A 17026-nucleotide genomic window follows, 5' to 3' on the forward strand; every position below is an offset into this window, starting at 1 on the left:
CCTCTCGCGCGAGCGCGCCGGCGTCCGGAGTCCAAATTACGGAAGAGGAGCCTGGAGGCGGGGCGTAGGCCGTCGCGCAGAAGTGACGTAGTGCCGCCGGCGCGGGCGGGTGACGCGACGAGGCCCGTTGTCTGTGTGTGGGGTTAGGGGCCCCCGGGGCGGAGGGGGCTCCCGGCAGGGAGGCGGCGGGTGGGTCGGGAGGGCCTGGACATGGCGCTGAGGGCCCGCCCCGCGGGAAGATGAATAAGGGCTGGCTGGAGCTGGAGAGCGACCCTGGTGAGAAGGAGATCGGGCAGGCCGGGAGTTGGGGAGGCCGGGTGGGTCCGAGACGCGCCTTTCTGATCACCACTCGCTCCTCTTCTCATTTCCCCCAGGCCTCTTCACCCTCCTCGTGGAAGATTTCGGTAAGAGCCTCTCCTGCCCGCCGGACCCGGGCTCTGGGGGCCTACTCCTGGGTCATCACTCCACAGCCAGGGGCTGCCCTTCCCGACTTCTTTTCCTTCCTTGATGGCAGGTGTCAAAGGGGTGCAGGTGGAGGAGATCTATGACCTTCAGAGCAAATGCCAAGGGTGAGTGACTTGGCGTCAGAGCCACCCTTTACACCTCGAGGGCTAGGGAGGGGCCTGAGAGAGAGTGCTCTTCAGGGAGGTAGTTTCAGAAGCCCCAAATTGTAAAATTTGTTATCAGGAAGCATCCCTCCTCCTTGGGTGCCCTCCTGATGAAGCTGGTACTGTGTTTTCCTTTCTCCCAGTTTTCCCTACGCACCACTCTTTATGTGGTACCCCCTTCCCTCCAAATTCTAACCATCTCTTGGGTTCAATTCAGCTGCTTTTTCTTGCCTTCCAGCTGGAAACCCCCTTCTCTTGACTCAGGTCACACAGTGTCTTTTGTGCAGCTGTAATTTACTAATGACTGCTTTAACATGCTCATGTGCCAGTGGTTTTAATTCCCACACAAGGGTGTCCTATGGATTGGTTGGTTTGTGGCATCTGACAAGGCCTCTCTTGGGTGACCAAGCTCAGGGTCTTGTCTTGGTGATCCTACAGAAGAGAAGTGTGGAGGAGCTGCTATAGTGACTGAACAGAGAAGTCTGCTTTTGTTTCCCAGGACAGAAGGGACTGCTATGGGTGTACATTTCCTTGCCTGACTGCACTGGGGCCCACGCCCTGGGTTTCAGAAGTTTGAATTAGTGTTTAAATATCACATCATATTGTTCTTGCCTTACCTTCTGTTCCTGCCTGGTCCTGGGCCATTGGTTCCAGCTTTTCCTTTCTTATCCCGGAACCCTAGACTGCATAAGGATGCTGAGCGGACTCCTGGAGCATCACAGCCAGAGGCTGATGCTTGACTCTGCCTGCATCAGGCTCCTGGGGTGTGAGGGCTCAGGGCCACTTTGGGCAGTCTTAGGAAGAAGCCACGGGAGAGGTGGGATCACAAGAAGGACACCCGAGAGGAGGGGAAAGGGGATGCAGATTGCCTTCCCCCACTTGACTGGTCAAGTTCTGTCCCTTCCTTTCCCCAGCCCCGTGTATGGATTCATCTTCCTGTTCAAATGGATCGAAGAGCGCCGATCCCGTCGCAAGGTCTCTACCTTGGTGGATGATACATCTGTGATTGATGATGATATTGTGAATAACATGTTCTTTGCCCACCAGGTCTGCTGGGCTCTGTGTTCTTTCTGCAGGGTGGGATGCTGCCATTTTCTTTGCTTGGAAAGTGGAAGCGGGGGAAGGCAAGAGGAGGAGATAGACAGATACCGCAGGTGGTGGTTACAGAAGTCCCGAGGCAGAAGGAACTGAGCTCTTCTTCATGAAAAACAGGAAGTCTCTTTAAAGCAGGGCGATGCCTGAGTCCATTTTCCATGTCCCCAGACAGCTGATGGGTACTTAGTTGAATGAACAGATGTTGGGTAAAGATGAGGAGAGCTGATGAGGATTGTCCAGATATGACTGTCCTGCCTGGGACCCCTTTACTGACGAGTATGGGCTTGGTCTGAGGCGTGCTGTAGATGGGTGACTGTTCATTGTTTCACAGCTGATCCCCAACTCTTGTGCCACCCATGCCCTGCTGAGCGTGCTCCTGAACTGCAGCAATGTGGACCTGGGGCCCACCCTGAGTCGCATGAAGGACTTCACCAAAGGCTTCAGCCCTGAGGTAGGCCACAGTGCCTTCCACTTGCCAGAAAAGGAGACAGACCTGGGGAAAAAGGAATATTCCTTAAGTCATGCCTTGTTAGGACTTTATCAGGCCACGTTGTTCTCCAGTGTCCACTGATTACCGTGTAGGGCCAGTAGAGCCTATTTTTGGGGGGCTCCAGAGCTCTCTTCTGCCCCCACCAGGCCTTTAGGAGGGTCCACCTGTGCTTGTTCCAGTTCCTGGAAGGTTTCCAGACCTGCTCTCCTGAGCTTTGTTTCCCACCTGAGAAGTTGATCTGATGTGGCCTTATTTTCCTTCCTCTAGAGCAAAGGATATGCGATTGGCAATGCTCCGGAGTTGGCCAAGGCACATAATAGCCATGCCAGGTGTGTGGGAGCTGTGGGAATTGATGGGGGTGGGAACAAGGAACGGGGCTGTCCCATTCTGGGCGCTGACTGTGTCCTTCCCCAGGCCTGAGCCACGCCACCTCCCTGAGAAGCAGAATGGCCTTAGTGCTGTGCGGACCATGGAAGCCTTCCACTTTGTCAGCTATGTGCCTATCACAGGCCGGCTTTTTGAGCTGGATGGGCTGAAGGTCTACCCCATTGACCATGGTAGGGGGTTTCTCTGCTGACCCCCTAGGGGGCTGGGGCTCAGGGTCCTCAGGGGGGTGGGTCTTGACTTCAGGCTCTGGCTGGATAGCATGTTGTACTGCATTGTGCAACTGGCCCCCTTTGGCTCAACTGCTGTCCATCCTTCTCCCACTCCTGGCCTGCCCGAGTTCAGGGTTTCCCACCTGCTGACTCCTCGTCTTGGTTTCCCCAGGGCCCTGGGGGGAGGATGAGGAGTGGACGGACAAAGCCCGGCGGGTCATCATGGAGCGTATTGGCCTCGCCACTGCAGGGTAAGGACTCTGTGCCTACCCTGACCTCTGGAGCTGTGTCCTCATCGGGAGGGACACAGAAGAGGGGACCGAGGTGGAGAGAGACCAGATGATTTGTGCGTGGCCACATGATGAATCTGGCAAAAGCAGGATTAGATCTTGAGCTCTCAGCTCCTTGCCCTATTTCCCATCCAGGCTATGTGTGGCCTGCTGCAGGATAGACTGGGGAGGGGCAGGCCATGGTGGAGCCTCGGGTGGCCCAGGTGTGCTGGCTCAAACTTCCTGACAGGCTCCTCACACAGCTTGCTGGAAGGCACCGGCTGAGGTGCCCGGTGTGCATGGCCAGCTGCTGCCCGCCTGTGGGGGTGGGGCCTGTACCTGTGGCTGCAGGTGTGACTTCAGGGAGCCCTGCCAGCGTATCTGCCTCCTCCTGATGGTGGGGCCAGGGTGAGAGCTGCTCTCACGGCTGCGGCTGTGACTGCAGGGAGCCCTACCATGACATCCGCTTCAACCTGATGGCGGTGGTGCCCGACCGCAGGATCAAGTACGAGGCCAGGCTACACGTGTTGAAAGTGAACCGTCAGACTGTACTGGAGGCCCTGCAGCAGGTGGGGACCCCTCCTGCCCAGTCCGTGACTGGCGCAGCCACCCGCTCCTTCCCTCCACGGGGGCCTTGTCTCTTGATTCCCCAGTTACTCTATTGTGGGTCTGGGCTTCAACTAACCACTCCTTTCCTTGGCTCCCACGGTGGGACTTGGTGAGGGGAGGGGGAGGATAGCCTCTGAAAGGAGGTCTGGCTGATTTCTTTCCCTTTTGAGTGTGTGGAGTCTAGGCCCTTAGCCGTCTGGTATGGAAGCCAGGGTCTCCCTTCACTTCTTTGCACCTTGGATTTTGATTTCAGCTGATCAGGGTAACACAGCCAGAGCTGATTCAGACCCACAAGTCTCAAGAGTCACAGCTGCCTGAAGAGTCCAAACCCGCCAGCAGCAAGTCCCCTCTGGCGCTGGAAACAAGCAGGGCCCCGGTGGCCTCTGAGAGCACCCACACAGGTACTGGAGCCTCTCGGGCCTCAGAACCTCCCCCTCACAGCTTGACGTTGGAGGCCCAAGCAGAGCAGGTCTTTTTCTGGGGAGGCTTGGGCAGTGGCTCAGGGCTCCTGTGGGCGGTCGGAAGTCTGCAGCCTGCAGCCCTGTCCCCTCCCCTTGGAACATGGAGGAAGAGCGGTCCCTCCCCAAAGAAAGGGCTGCCATGACCAAAGGCCCCCAAGCCTTCTCTCTGAAGTATATGCCCTGTCTGCTTTCTCTGGACCTTTTTTTTTTTCGCCTTCTTTTTTTAATCTCACCCTTTTCCTGTCTCAACTGTGGCCACATTTGTTGATGCTGAATCCATGAGCTGTCTCTTCTGTTCTTCTCTGGCAAGGGGAGGGGAGACCAGGCCTGAGGACAACTTTTCTTAAGGGTCTGGCTGAAAGTCCTGCCTGTGCCCTCCCTCTCTCAGATGGCGTGGAGGAGGTGGCTGGTTCATGCCCACAAGCCCCGACCCACAGCCCTCCTAGCAAACCCAAGCTGGTGGTGAAGCCTCCAGGGAGCAACATCAATGGGGTTCCCCCCAACCCCACTCCTATTGTCCAGCGGCTGCCAGCCTTTCTGGACAATCACAACTATGCCAAGTCCCCCATGCAGGTAAGTGGGGAGGGTTCCCATCAGGGTTCTCTGGAGAGCCTGCCCCAGGCACTTTCCTCAGGTGGCCTCACGCATGTCTGCTCTCTGTCCCAGCCTAGGTGACCGGGGTTCTCTGTCTGATACTCAGAAGTGCCCACAACTGCAGGGATTTAGGGAGGCAGAGAGAGCTCCTCTGACTTTAAATTCAGTCTCAAAACCGTGGGGCTAAATGTTTAGGGCATGGGGTTCGGTTCTACTAGCAAAATAAATGCAGATGTTTCAGGGCACTCTCTTTCTCTTAGAAGCCCTGTGTAGGCAGGGGGCAAGGAGTGCTCTGGAGCACCTAGGTGGGTTCAGTGGGCTCAGCCTGGAGAACCATGCTGGCTTTCTGGGGGAGGTGCTGTGTCTGGCCAGGGCTGACTGGCCCCTGGCTCACGGCTGCACTGGGCCTCTGCTCCAGGAGGAGGAAGACCTGGCAGCGGGTGTGGGCCGCAGCAGAGTTCCAGTGCGCCCGCCCCAGCAGTACTCAGACGATGAAGATGACTACGAGGATGAGGAGGAGGACGACGCACAGAGCACCAGCTCCGCCATCAGGTCAGCCCCGGCTCTGTAAGGCTGGAGGTTGGGTGCTGCGGCGCCTATCTTGACTCTTCCAGCACAGAGAATGCCCTTCAGCAGATGACGCTGGACGCCTGCTGAGTGCAGGGCCTAGGGGAGGCAGACGTGAAGGGCCGACTCCAGATCCCCAGAAGTCTTTGGAGGGCTTGGGGCAGGGCTCTGCACATTTAAGTAGACATCGAGTCATGGCCCTATTTGGAGGTGGCCTTGTGTCCAGGCCTTGAAGGATGGGGTCTGGTATCTTTGCTGAAGACACAGCATTGGCCAAAAGCCAGAAGTGAGGCAGCTGGAATAGAGGAGGTGTTCTCAGAGGACACCTGGCTGCAGCTGTCAGAGCTCAGAGTGCTAGGCTGGGCATGGCCAAGTCAGGCTGCTGGAGCTGCAGGGTCATTTCCTGAGGCTAAGAAGTGTTCAGGTCATCCTGGGCACTGCTGGATGTGGTCCCCTGGCCTCTTCCTTGGGCTCACCTCTCCTTGGGCCCCACAGGTATAAGCGAAAGGGGCCGGGGAAACCAGGGCCATTGAGCAGCTCTGGAGATGGGCAGCTGTCAGTGCTACAGCCCAACACCATCAACGTCTTGGCCGAGAAGCTCAAAGAGTCCCAGAAGGACCTCTCGATTCCTCTGTCCATCAAGACGAGCAGCGGGGCGGGGAGTCCGGCTGTGGCAGTGCCCACGCACTCGCAGCCCTCGCCCACCCCCAGCAACGAGAGCACGGACACAGCCTCTGAGATCGGCAGCGCTTTCAATTCGCCACTGCGCTCGCCCATCCGCTCAGCCAACCCCACACGGCCCTCTAGTCCCGTCACCTCGCACATCTCCAAGGTGCTTTTTGGAGAGGACGACAGCCTGCTGCGTGTTGACTGCATACGCTACAATCGCGCTGTACGTGACCTGGGTCCTGTCATCAGCACGGGCCTCCTGCACCTGGCTGAGGATGGTGTGCTGAGTCCCCTGGCACTGACAGGTGGGCCTTGGGTTGGCTCCCTGGCCTCTTGGCATATTGGAGAGGGAGGTGGCCAAGTGACCACCACGCATCCTGCACCCTGATGGGTCTTCTCTTGCCTTCTCTTCCCAGAGAGTGGGAAGGGTTCCTCCCCTTCCATCAGACCAAGCCAAGGCAGCCAGGGGTCTGGCAGCCCAGAGGAGAAGGAGGTGGTGGAGGCTGTGGACAGCAGAGAGAAGCCAGGGCTGGTCAGGCCTAGCGAGTCCTTGAATGGGGAGAAGTATTCACCCAAGGTGAGCCCTTCTGTGGCTTCCTTTCCTAATCCTGACAAGGGCTGGGCCCAGGGCACTGCCGTCCAGGTGCTGAGTTCTAGTGGGAATTATGGTGTGGAGGGTGGTGCCCAAAGCCAGGTGCCAGGAAGCCTGTCTGGGTGGGGTAGCGGCAGGGGCCTTGATACGCTGCAGGGCCTCTGGCTGCTTGCCCTTGCCTCTTGCTGCCCCCTGGTAGTTGGGCCTCGGGGCTGGCCAGCCCCCCTTCATGGGTGCCATTGGTGCATTTTGGCAGGAGCTGCTGGCGCTGCTGAAGTGTGTGGAGGCTGAAATTGCAAACTATGAGGCCTGTCTCAAGGAAGAAGTGGAGAAGAGGAAGAAGTTCAAGGTGGGCCCTCTCTCCAGCGGCCTGGTCTGCTGACCACCTGTCTTCCCACAGGCGCGACCTGCTAGGGTCGGCTAGTGGCTGCTCTGGGGAGACGGCTGTAGCGTCCTCAGGTCCTGATCCTTCTCTCCCTCAGATTGATGACCAGAGAAGGACCCACAACTACGATGAGTTCATCTGCACCTTCATCTCCATGCTGGCTCAGGAAGGTGAGCCAGGCTCAGCACCCTGGCCCTCAGGCCCCTTTCCTCTGGCCTCTGGGGGTTCTTGAGCTGACTGTGGTCTTGGGGAGGGCAGGAAGAGCCTCAGCCCCCGACCTGAGGCTGCAGCCAGTTGAGTCGCAGCTCCCAGGCATCCAACTGCCTGCTCAAAGGCCTGCGTCTCTCCGCAGGCATGCTGGCCAATCTGGTGGAGCAGAACATCTCAGTGCGGCGGCGCCAGGGGGTCAGCATTGGCCGGCTCCACAAGCAGCGGAAGCCGGACCGGCGGAAACGCTCCCGTCCCTATAAGGCCAAGCGCCAGTGAGGACTGCTGGCCAGACCCTGCGTTCACTCTTGCCGCCTGGCCCTCACCAGGGCCCTCCCCTGCCCTGTCCCCATCTTCCCAGTATTACCGGATAGTTCCAGTTGGAGAGCCCAGACCCTGGGAATGGGAGCCAAGCTGGGATCCTCGGCCTCGTGTCCCTGGGCCTGGCAGGGCAAGCTGGCCCTGTCGTGCTCTGGAGGCAGCAGCTAGAGCTGAGGCCCAGTGAGGTGCTGCAGCTTCCTCCACAGCCGGCTGTGGAGCAGCAGGACCTGGCCTTTCTGCCTGGGCAGCAGAATATATATTTTACCTACAGAGACGTCTATTTTTCTGGGCTCTGACCTATCTTGCCACCACTGTGTTGACATAGTCAGCTTCCTGACTCTGAGCTCTCTCCTAACACTGTCATCCTGGAGGGCCGGAGTTACTCCTGCGGGGTCACAGCTGGGGGCCACGTGAGCAGTGGGCCCTGCTGCTCCAGCCCCCGGTGGTTCCTGCTGTTGGGGAAGCCAGGTCTGCTCTTCATTCCTCCTGGGAGAGCTCCAAACTCAGGGCCCTGGCTGCTGGACTAGGCTGGGAGTGGGGTGTCCCCGCAGGGGTGGGATGAGCAGCCTGCTGGGGTCCCGTGGCCTGAGCAGAGAGGAGTGTTTGAGCTGGTTGGCCTGGCTCCAGCCAGCCTCGTCGAGACTGCTCTCTGTGGCAGGGCCCTGGGCTCTTTGTCTTCAGTGTTGTGGCCCTGGCAAGGGGCCTGCCTTGGGCTCCTGGGCTCAGAGGAGCCTTTGCCCAGGCCCTCAGTATTACCATGTCTCCCTCCTCTTAGAGACAGCAGAGACAGGGCTGCTTGCAAAAGCTGGCACCACTCAGCTCTCCCTGCCATGCCAGCTTTCTCAGCTTCTGCAGGGCACTCAGGGTGGGGGACAGCAGGACCAAGTCAACCAGTCGGAGCTCCATGTTCCCAGAGGGCCTGATGGCCAAGGGCTAATGGGTCCAGCACTGCCTCTGGAGCTCAGGCCCCAGACGGAGCCCCGTGGCCTTGGGCAGGCGGCTCCGAGGCGATCCAAGCCAGCCCCTTATGTGTACATAGTGACCAGGGTGGGGGGGCAGCTGCAGCCATGGCAACTGTCTCTCTGTGCTAAGCGTAGCCCGACCCCTCTGGCCTCTGTAAATACTGGATGGATGAATGAATAAAACTCTCCTTAAAAATAAGCCCACCTGTGCTTGCTGGCCTGAGGTTTGGAGGCTAGGCCGTGGTGGGAGTGAGGACCTAACCAGACCTGGGCTGGGCCCTGTGTGTGACCAGAGATGGGAGGGGAGTGCATTCTCATTCTGGGGCAGAGGTTCTTGGGACCCTAGGTCTGGGGTTTACGGCCCGAACTGGGCGGGGGGAGGGGGGGCTTCAGTGGGAGGCAGGACCCCGAGGAGTGGTGTGCAAGGTGTACTGTGGGAGGAGAGGGCTGCGGCTTTACCCGAGCTGACGGCTTTGTAACCTGAGAGGTGCTGGGACTCAGTGGAGGTGGTAGCTCTGCCTCTAGTCCTGCCTGGTACGCTGTCCCTGGAGGGGTCCTGGGACCTCACAAGGCTCACCTCTCTTCCCTTGCAGGTCAAAGCTTCCAGCTCTGCCATGCTTCCCCCTGCTAAGCACATTCTCTCTCGAGGCCACTGCAGCCTCTCACCCGCACCTTCTCTGGCCGTGGGTCCTACAGAGGAGGCCTGGTGGAAGGAGCTAAGGCTCAGCGGGACCGCTCAGGAAATGCAACTTTAATTGGCCCCAGCCCTTTTGTCTGGGTCTAGTAGTCCAGGGCACAGATTAGGGCCACACCACGCTTTATCCAGTGTCGCTGGGGCTGGTCAGTGGGGATCTCCACGGCAATGACGTAGTTTGTGGAGTGGCCGGTGGTCGATAGTGTTCCTGGAGCAGGCGAGAGGGGAGGAGGTTAAGTTCGCTGCCTCAACTGGGGCAGGAACAGGGTATAAAGGAAGGTGGTCCCTTGGTGACTGAGCTTGGGACAAGGAAGGGACCTGACCCAAGAGGAAGCCTGTCTGGCCAGTGTGGCCCAGGCTCAGACCTGCCCTGGGTTACTGCACCTGTTAAGGACTGGAATGGGACAGTTGATACCCCTGCTCATTCCCTGCTGGATCCAGCCTGGGCCTACCCATCCTGTCTGGGCCTGTTGGCTCCTGGGAACCTCCATTGGCAGGCTGGGGCTCCCAGGATCCAACATGGGTCTGCTGAGGGAGATGAGGGTGGTGAGCTCAGGGGCCACTCCCCACAGACTCAGCTCAGCCCCTGGGCACTACCCTGCCTGCTGCTGGACCAGCTCTGTGGGCCTCAGGAGTGCTGACTGACCTCTGCCAGCCATCTCGTTCAGCTAACCTGGGTCAGCCTAACTGGCCCAACCCTGGGCCCTGCCTATGGCCCTCCGTGTGGTGTAGGCTCCCCCGCCCTGGGTCCATACCAGCACGGGTCAGCGTCTTGTAGATGGGGCACAGGTAGAAGTCCTGGTCTTGGACCTTGCGGTTGGGCGTGGGCAGGAGCCAGATAACAGCCATCTCTGTGTACAGCTCCTTGGGCCGAGACTCAGCCAGCTGGAAGGCCAAAGGGTCCCATCGGGCACCTTCCAGGAACAGTCCGTGGATGAAGCACCCCTCCTTGGGCCTGGTCTTGAGCTCTGACACTGACTCGCGCATCACCTGGTGTGGGCACACAGATGCCTCTCACATATAAACCGCAGAATGTGGGGTAGGATTTGGGTCCTGAGGGCTCTGCCTGCCCCAGCATCAGCTATTTTAGCTGGTAGCATATAGCCTGCGCCCCAGCCCTAGGGATTTCCCTGGGGTCTATAGTCTCTTCCTGACCCCTGACCCCGGCTCAGGAGTTCCCTGATCCTGCCAGCCAGCTGTGGCCTCAGTGCCCATCCCACCTGGGCCACACCCCCCGGCCTGTCACCTGACCTGACCCTGGCTGAATTCAGACCTTGAAATCAAAGGAGATGGTGTCGATGGAGATGACAGATTTGCGGGCGTAGTTCTGCAGAGTGCCTGTCAGGAAAGCCTGGGGGAAGAAGAAGCCGCTGATCCAGAAGACGGCTGGGATGCCCTCGGAGATCCAGGTCTGTAGGAAGTCCAGGCGCTGCAGCAGGTCCAGGACCCATGAGGACAGTGGCTTAAGCGACGGGTAGGCCTTGGCCTTCCAGAGCTCGGGCACAGAGTTGTTGTACAGGCTGGCAGCCATCAGCTCCAGCTGTGAGGACATCACCACCAGCCCCTTGAGGGCCTTGAGCAGGTCTCTCAGCGACTGTGTGATCACTTGTAGCAGCCGGTTGTACCTACAGAGCCAGTGGCGAGGCAGAAGGCAGTGGTCTGGGACTGTGTGGCCATATCCGCACTCCCCAGTTCTAGGCCATAGAGAAACAATGACAGAACATAGGGGCTAAGAGCATAAAGCCAGGTCGGGTGGCCCGAGTACCAATCCCAGCCCTGGCTGTTAGTAAATATATGACCTTAGATCCCTTAACCTGCTGGGGCCTTGGTTTACTCATCTGTGAAATGGGAATAATATGGCTGAGTTAGAGGTTGAGTTTATAGCACTTCGCATGGCTCCTGGCCCATGGTAGCCTTTGCTATCATTTCTCTACAGCCCAGGGGCCCGCTGACTCAGAGCTGGGGCTAGCGGGGGATTACCGAATGACCTCCTGTGCTAGCACCGTGTTCATTGACTCTTCATACAGCACAGGGTACTTGGTCATGACCCACTGCAAGTTGACAGGGTCGGGCACCTTGATCAGAATGTTTTGGGCCACGTCCTCCACTACCTATGAGGGCAAAGGGACACAAATGGGTCAGGGGTGGCCCCCATTAGCCCGTGTAGGAGTCCCCTCATTCAGCGGAGCAGGCAGGATAGTGGACAGGAGACTGGCCCTGCATTGGGTGGGCCCCTTCCCTGCTGCCACAGACCTCCTCCCGGCTCTGGCCGCCTGCAGTGGAGGATTTGGGTTGTAGTTGGACGATGGTGCCAAGCAGGGTGTAGGTCTCGTTCTGGGCAAAGGTGATATTGGCGTTGTCATGCAGGCCAAAGATCTCTGGCATGTCGTTGAGTGGAAGGCTCTTGACGTAGGAGAGGTAGCCCTGCAGGGGGAGGAGGGCTGCGACTGAAGCCCCTCCCCTGCTCTACCTCCAGCCTGCAGGACAGCCCTCCAAGCAAGCACACCCCCGTACTCGTCATCTCTGGCTGCAACCTTTACGTATCCCCCTCTTACCCTCGGGACTCCATGGGCTCTGCTCCCTTCCAGCCCACTTCTCCCTGATGTCTCACTCCCTGCTTCTTCATTCAGGGGCTCAACCCTGTCACAGCCCCTCCTCTGCAGGCCCTTTATGTTTCTGGCCCACATGCTGGGGTTCTCTACCTAGACCCTGGCTGCCCTGCACACATCTTAGCTGAAGCATCATGTCCTCAGGAGCCCTCCCTGACTGTATGGTCTGGGCTGGTGACCTTCACTGCCTCGGCTGGCAGCCTCAGAGGAGCCACCCCCCTGCCTCAAAGAGTAATTACCCTCAGGCAGGGGCTGAGAGGCAGGACTGAGCCTCTCCCCACAGAACGCGAGCTCCAGGGCTATCCTTGTGGGATGGATCAGTCAATGAAAAAGAGTGACTGGCCGGTAGGGGCCACGTCTCCCAGGACCCTCCACGGCACCCCAGGACCCCCACCCGGCAGGCCGCCTTGGGCACAGCCCTGCTGTGTGCTCACGTTGAGGTCGTAGGTGGGCTGGATCTGGTGGTAAACGCCCGAGGCGCTGTAGCTATGCTCTGGGAAGAGCACCTCGGGGCTGTAGAAGTCCTCTAGGATGTTCATGACGCAGCGGCGGTCCCAGTCGTCAGTGACACGGCCCCCGTAGTTGATCTCCCCTGCCGTGTACTTAAGGACCTATGGGGTGGGTTTTGAGCTGTGGTGTTAGAGAAGACCCGTGAGAGTCCCTTGGACTGCAAGGAGATCCAACCAGTCCATCCCAAAGGAAATCAGTCCTGAATATTCACTGGAAGGACTGATGCTGAAGCTGAAGCTCCAATACTTTGGCCACCTGATGAGAAGAGCTGACTAATTAGAAAAGACCCTGATACTGGGAGGGATTGGGGGCAGGAGGAGAAGGGGATGACAGAGGATGAGATGGTTGGATGGCATCACCGACTCAATGGACGTGAGTTTGAGCAAGCTCTGGGAGATGGTGAAGGACAGGGAGGCCTGGCATGCTGCGGTCCACGGGGTCACAAAGAGTCAGACACGACTGAGCGACTGAACAACAACAATGGGTTGGGTGGGTCAGGCCCCCAGGCGCCCAGCTCCCCCCACCAGCCCGTACCCAGCCCACCTTGTAGGGGATGTGGTCATACTCGTCCAGGAACATCTTGAGCTGGCTGATGCAGATGCGCAGGTCCCCGTCTGTGAACTCGTAGGGGATGTTGAAGCCCAGGGGCCCAAACTTACGCCGCTCCAGGGCATTCCCGTGGAACAAACACAGAGACAGCAGCAGGCACTTGAACTCCATCACCTGCCGGAGGTGGGGGAGGGGAGGAGGGGCATGAAGGGTGGGGATGAAAATGGAGTGGCGTTGGCGGGGCGGTCCTGTGCCAAGCGTGTCTCACCTTGTGACAGGAGTTGAGGAACTCATCGCTGAGGCTGCTGTAAGACTTGAGGAGGTTGGCCTTGACCCCGCGCGGTGGCTCAATGGTCATTTTGGAGCCATTCTGTAGGATGGACACTGGGAACTTGTTGCTAGGCAGGCTGGTGAGCCACAGGCGGAAGTCCCGGTGCACCTGGAGGCCACGCTCCACATGAGCCCTGAGACCCATACCTGGTGGCCACCCCAGCACCAGGCTCTCCCCTACCCAGGATCCTGGGCCACCCTCGGCCTGACTCTACCCCTGGGACGGACCACTGGTTAGGAACATGGGCTTCGGCAAGTCCCAGGGTCACCTCTGTGCTGGGTGGCCTTGGCGGCAGTGACCTGAGGGGCTACTGGGAAGAATAATCTGGTTGACGCATGTTACACGTGTCCCTTGCTGAGTGCCCACTGTGGGGTGCGCTCGTTGAGCGTCATCTGTCCAGGATGAAGGTACTGGTGCCCCTTGGTGTACCTTGTCAGGGTTGATGTGCTCGATGAGGCGCTCCAGCACCGGCATCCAGCTCGGTGCCAGGTGGCAGTTCTGAAAGAAGACCCACTTGCCCCTCTCTATGGAGCTGCGCATCATGGCTTCTGCCCGAGGGCCCTGTGGGGACAGGAGTGCTGAGTGATGGGGGACCCACTGGCCAAGCCCACCGGCTCCCTCCTCCTCCACCACCCGCTTGCCCTGACCTGGCCCTGGCCCAGGGAGATGGCAGAGAGCTTCTTGGAGAACTTCATTTCTTCGGCAAATTTGTAGAGGTCAGCGGCGGGGTCAGTGCCCGGCGACAGCACGAAGATGAGGGGAGTGGTGGGGTTGGAGTCTTTGAACACCAGTGACAGGTTGGCTGTCTGCAGGGCGGAGAGATGCTGGGGTCGCCAAGAGCTTCTCCTCAGGGGCAGGCCACCAGGGCGAGAGAGGAGGCGCCTGGAGCCCCCAGAGTGGTCCCCAAGGGGCTTCCTGAGGGGACTTGGAACCTCTCAGAGCCTCATGTGGTGGCTAAGGATCCTGGCTGACCAAGGCTACAAAGGGGTCCATGCAGGTGCAGCCAGGACCCTGGTCCCAGGGGGCGACTAGCCCAGGCGCCGGCTGACAGCACTTGCCTGGGGCTCAATGAAGCGTGGTTCCAGGTTGGCGGCCACAAAGTCCTGCATGGCATTGGTCACCTTGTCCCCACGTAGGCAGCGGAGGACCAGCAGCTTCTGGAACTGGTCCAGGTATTGGTCCCAGATGCCAGGCAAGGGCTCCCTGCAACAGTGCCCACATCCCCCTGAGAGCTGACCTGTGGTAGGACACTGGCCACAGGCTCTCTGCTTGGTGGGGGAGGCCGGACAGCACGGAGAATGCGGTGTCCAGGGGTGCGTGGCTGCGGGCACGGGAGAGATGTAGTCACAGCTGCGGGGCAGCCCTGGGCGGCCCCTCAGAGAAGGCCCAGGGCAAGCCTGTACCTGGGTCTCACTCCCTGGATGCACCTACCCTGCTGTGCCCCAGGCCCCAGCTCACCGGTGGGGCTCATGGCTGTCAAAGATGGCCTGGAATTCCGGCAGGTGCTTCACAAAATCATGGGTGAAGGAGGAGAAGGCCGGTAGGTTGGAGAGCGCCTGGATGTCTCTCCAGGCCCGGTCTGTCAGCCAGTCCGGGGCAGGGTTCTCACTCAGGACGGAAACGGAGCCTCCAGATAGGAGGTAGCGCCACTCGTTCTAGCAAGGGACAGAGGAGGCGCCCGGGCCCTGAGCCATGGGTCCAGCGCCCCACCCAGCAGAACCTCCTCTACCATCCTCAGCCAGAAAACTCGGGTGGTAATCCGACAGGTCTGGGTTAGCGTTACCTCTTTCCCTTTCCCTGGCTGTGTGACCTGAGGCAAAAGATTTGACCTCTCTGAGCCTCTGTTTCCTCACTTGGAAAGTAGGAAGAATCAGGACTCTGCTTCCCAGGGGTTTCACAGGGGTAGGTCGGAGGGTTGCTGTGAGCCCAGCACCTGGCATACAGTGAGGGCTCAAGCAGTGGAGAAGGTCACTCTCAATGCTTCCCAACACACCACGAAATCCCTGGCAATCATGAGACCGTGAGTTGGGAGGCTCAGGACGGTCTCTGCTCACTAGTACTCTCAAGGTGCTGAGAAGGCCTGTGCACAGGGCCTGCTGGGTCACAGTTAACCCGGGCCTCCTGGGGTTTCACGCAAATAACTGTTTCCGGAGGCCTCTGCCCATCTGCCCTTGCTGTGCCCTCCTGCCTGATATGCCCTGTCCTTCCACCCTGTTCTGTCAGCTCGGCAACAGGGCAACCCCTCAGGCCATCTGTCCTTGACCGGGCCGTAGCTCCCTCTCTGCCACGCACCTGGTTGATCTTGCCCTGGTTCATCATGATGCGGGCACACAGCAGGAAGGCGAACATCAGCTTGTGCTTCTCGAAGAGGCTGCGGCAGACATTGCTGTAGAGGTTGTAGGTCAGGTAGTGGTTGATGTTGGCAATGCGCTTCTTCAGGTTGTCTGCAGGGCAGAGGGGTGATGGCAGTGTGGGGACAGGGTGGGGGGCAGAGAAGAAAGATCCCTGGGGCACAGCCCAGCCCAGCCAGCCTCCCCAGCAGCCAAAGGAGCAGTCTGGGGCACACCCCCTTGGGGCATTTGCTCCGAGGAGGCTACGAGTGGGGTATGTGTTCGTACGTAGGGTGAGTCTGATGAAGGTGTGTACCAGTGAACCTGGGTGTGCGTCTACATGTGTGTGCCTGCTGTGGAAATCCTGGTGTGACACATCCAGGTGTGTCACCTCTGTGCCAGGGTGGAGCCTGGTTGTTTGGGTCAACATGTGCATCTGTGCCAGGGTTACCTGCCCTCTCTGAGTTGGCGATGCCCGAGAGGAAGATGTTGAGAAACCACTCGAGGGAGTACTGGTACATGGGGTCCACGTTGGCCAGGTCAGACACGCAGAAGAAGAGGATCTGGGTGCGGACGGCCACAGGAACGTACTCCATGCGTGTGAGGTCAATGTCCTTCTCTGTCTGTTCTGCAATCCTGACCTTGGCCTGGGGGTGCAGTAGGAGGCTGCTTGTCAGGTAGGCTGGCAAAGAGCAGCAGGCAGAAGAGGGTGGTGACGTGGGCAGGCCTGGGGCAGGCGGGGAGAGGCGGGCAGGGGTGTGCGGGCAGTTGTGGACCTGGATCTCGGCAGCCTTCATCTTGGAAGCCTCCAGCACCTTGATGAGCTCCATGTCATCCACGGGGTTGCCCTCGGAGGAGCTGAGGCGGTACAGGATCTGGTCTTCAATGTCCTTCAGCTCCTGGCGCATCTTGGCGTTACTGACAATCAGCTGGTTCTTGGCTTCCTCCAGGTCGGGCCGCTCCTCAGCCACAACCTGGCCCAGCAGCTGGTCCTCTAGGCCGCTGCCAGGAGCAGGAGACATTATGTCTGTAGCACCTGGTGAGCCCTGGAGGGCCAGCCTCGAGCCTGCTTACCTGCCTACCTGTGCTCCTGGGGCTCCAAAGAGCCCAGCATCTCTGCTGGAGTCAGCCTGGGAGGTCTGACCTCAGCCTCAGGCTGCAGGGCTAAGGCAGAGCCTGGATTCAAAGTGATCATTTCTCAGTGAGACCTCAGGTGGGAGCCTGGAATCCCAAGAGGGGCCAGGCAGTTGAATGCGGGAGCTGCTGGGGTCTCTGAGAAACTCCCTCTCAGCAGGAGGAGACTATGGGTGATGGGGAGGACCAGGCCTTAAGGGAATTTTCACCCCCTGATCCGTGGAGAGGTTCACAGTGGCCACTGTCAGGGAGGCCTTAGCACTCTGTGCGGGTGGCTGGCACAAGCTGCAGTGCCTGGGTGTAGGGCAGCAAGGGCAAGAAACAGGGCTTGGGTGCAGGGAGTCAGAGTATGCCCCCCCTCGGGGCTCCAGGACAGCGCTGGGGTGAGCGCACAAGGGCCCAGCGAGGGCTGTGGGGAAAGGGCATCCAGATGAGGTGGGCTAG

The 17026-nt window shown here is 59.3% G+C and overlaps 2 protein-coding genes across 9 annotated transcripts in view; one reads left to right on the top strand and one right to left on the bottom strand.

The window, feature by feature from the left end:
- Window positions 1–111: 111 nt before the first annotated feature.
- On the top strand, window positions 112–8624 carry BAP1 (BRCA1 associated deubiquitinase 1). 6 transcript variants are annotated; one of them, XM_086367648.1, is made up of 17 exons: window positions 112–276; window positions 375–404; window positions 515–569; window positions 1523–1655; window positions 2035–2154; window positions 2461–2522; window positions 2608–2750; window positions 2962–3040; window positions 3504–3627; window positions 3921–4068; window positions 4517–4701; window positions 5141–5274; window positions 5785–6263; window positions 6375–6535; window positions 6807–6899; window positions 7033–7105; window positions 7288–8624. In XM_086367648.1, the coding sequence occupies exons 1-17, from the start codon at window positions 240–242 to the stop codon at window positions 7419–7421; spliced, it is 2190 nt and encodes a 729-aa protein (XP_086223774.1). In that variant the 5' UTR covers window positions 112–239; the 3' UTR covers window positions 7422–8624. The 6 variants fall into 6 exon arrangements, with proteins under 6 accessions (XP_086223774.1, XP_086223775.1, XP_086223779.1 ...); XM_086367649.1 differs by having other exon boundaries at window positions 3558–3627; XM_086367653.1 differs by lacking the exon at window positions 2962–3040.
- Window positions 8625–9161: 537 nt separating this feature from the next.
- The window catches only part of DNAH1 (dynein axonemal heavy chain 1), a 90413-nt gene continuing 82548 nt past the window's right edge, over window positions 9162–17026 (bottom strand). For all 3 annotated transcript variants that reach the window (XM_086367542.1, XM_086367543.1, XM_086367544.1), the window contains 15 exons: window positions 16225–16450; window positions 15900–16095; window positions 15411–15562; window positions 14577–14773; window positions 14177–14321; window positions 13766–13924; window positions 13548–13679; window positions 13056–13226; window positions 12782–12961; window positions 12163–12339; window positions 11373–11543; window positions 11100–11230; window positions 10393–10813; window positions 9875–10109; window positions 9162–9327 (listed from right to left, as the gene is read on the bottom strand). In XM_086367542.1, coding sequence (XP_086223668.1) covers window positions 9206–9327; window positions 9875–10109; window positions 10393–10813; window positions 11100–11230; window positions 11373–11543; window positions 12163–12339; window positions 12782–12961; window positions 13056–13226; window positions 13548–13679; window positions 13766–13924; window positions 14177–14321; window positions 14577–14773; window positions 15411–15562; window positions 15900–16095; window positions 16225–16450 — 2815 coding nt within the window. In that variant the 3' untranslated portion in view covers window positions 9162–9205. The remainder of the gene's footprint in view (window positions 9328–9874; window positions 10110–10392; window positions 10814–11099; window positions 11231–11372; window positions 11544–12162; window positions 12340–12781; window positions 12962–13055; window positions 13227–13547; window positions 13680–13765; window positions 13925–14176; window positions 14322–14576; window positions 14774–15410; window positions 15563–15899; window positions 16096–16224; window positions 16451–17026) is intronic.

Source organism: Bos grunniens, chromosome 22 (genome assembly GCF_055505025.1).
Source record: "Bos grunniens cultivar Pamir isolate PY7600 chromosome 22, Bosgru_T2T1.0, whole genome shotgun sequence".
Classification (NCBI taxonomy): domain Eukaryota; kingdom Metazoa; phylum Chordata; class Mammalia; order Artiodactyla; family Bovidae; genus Bos; species Bos grunniens.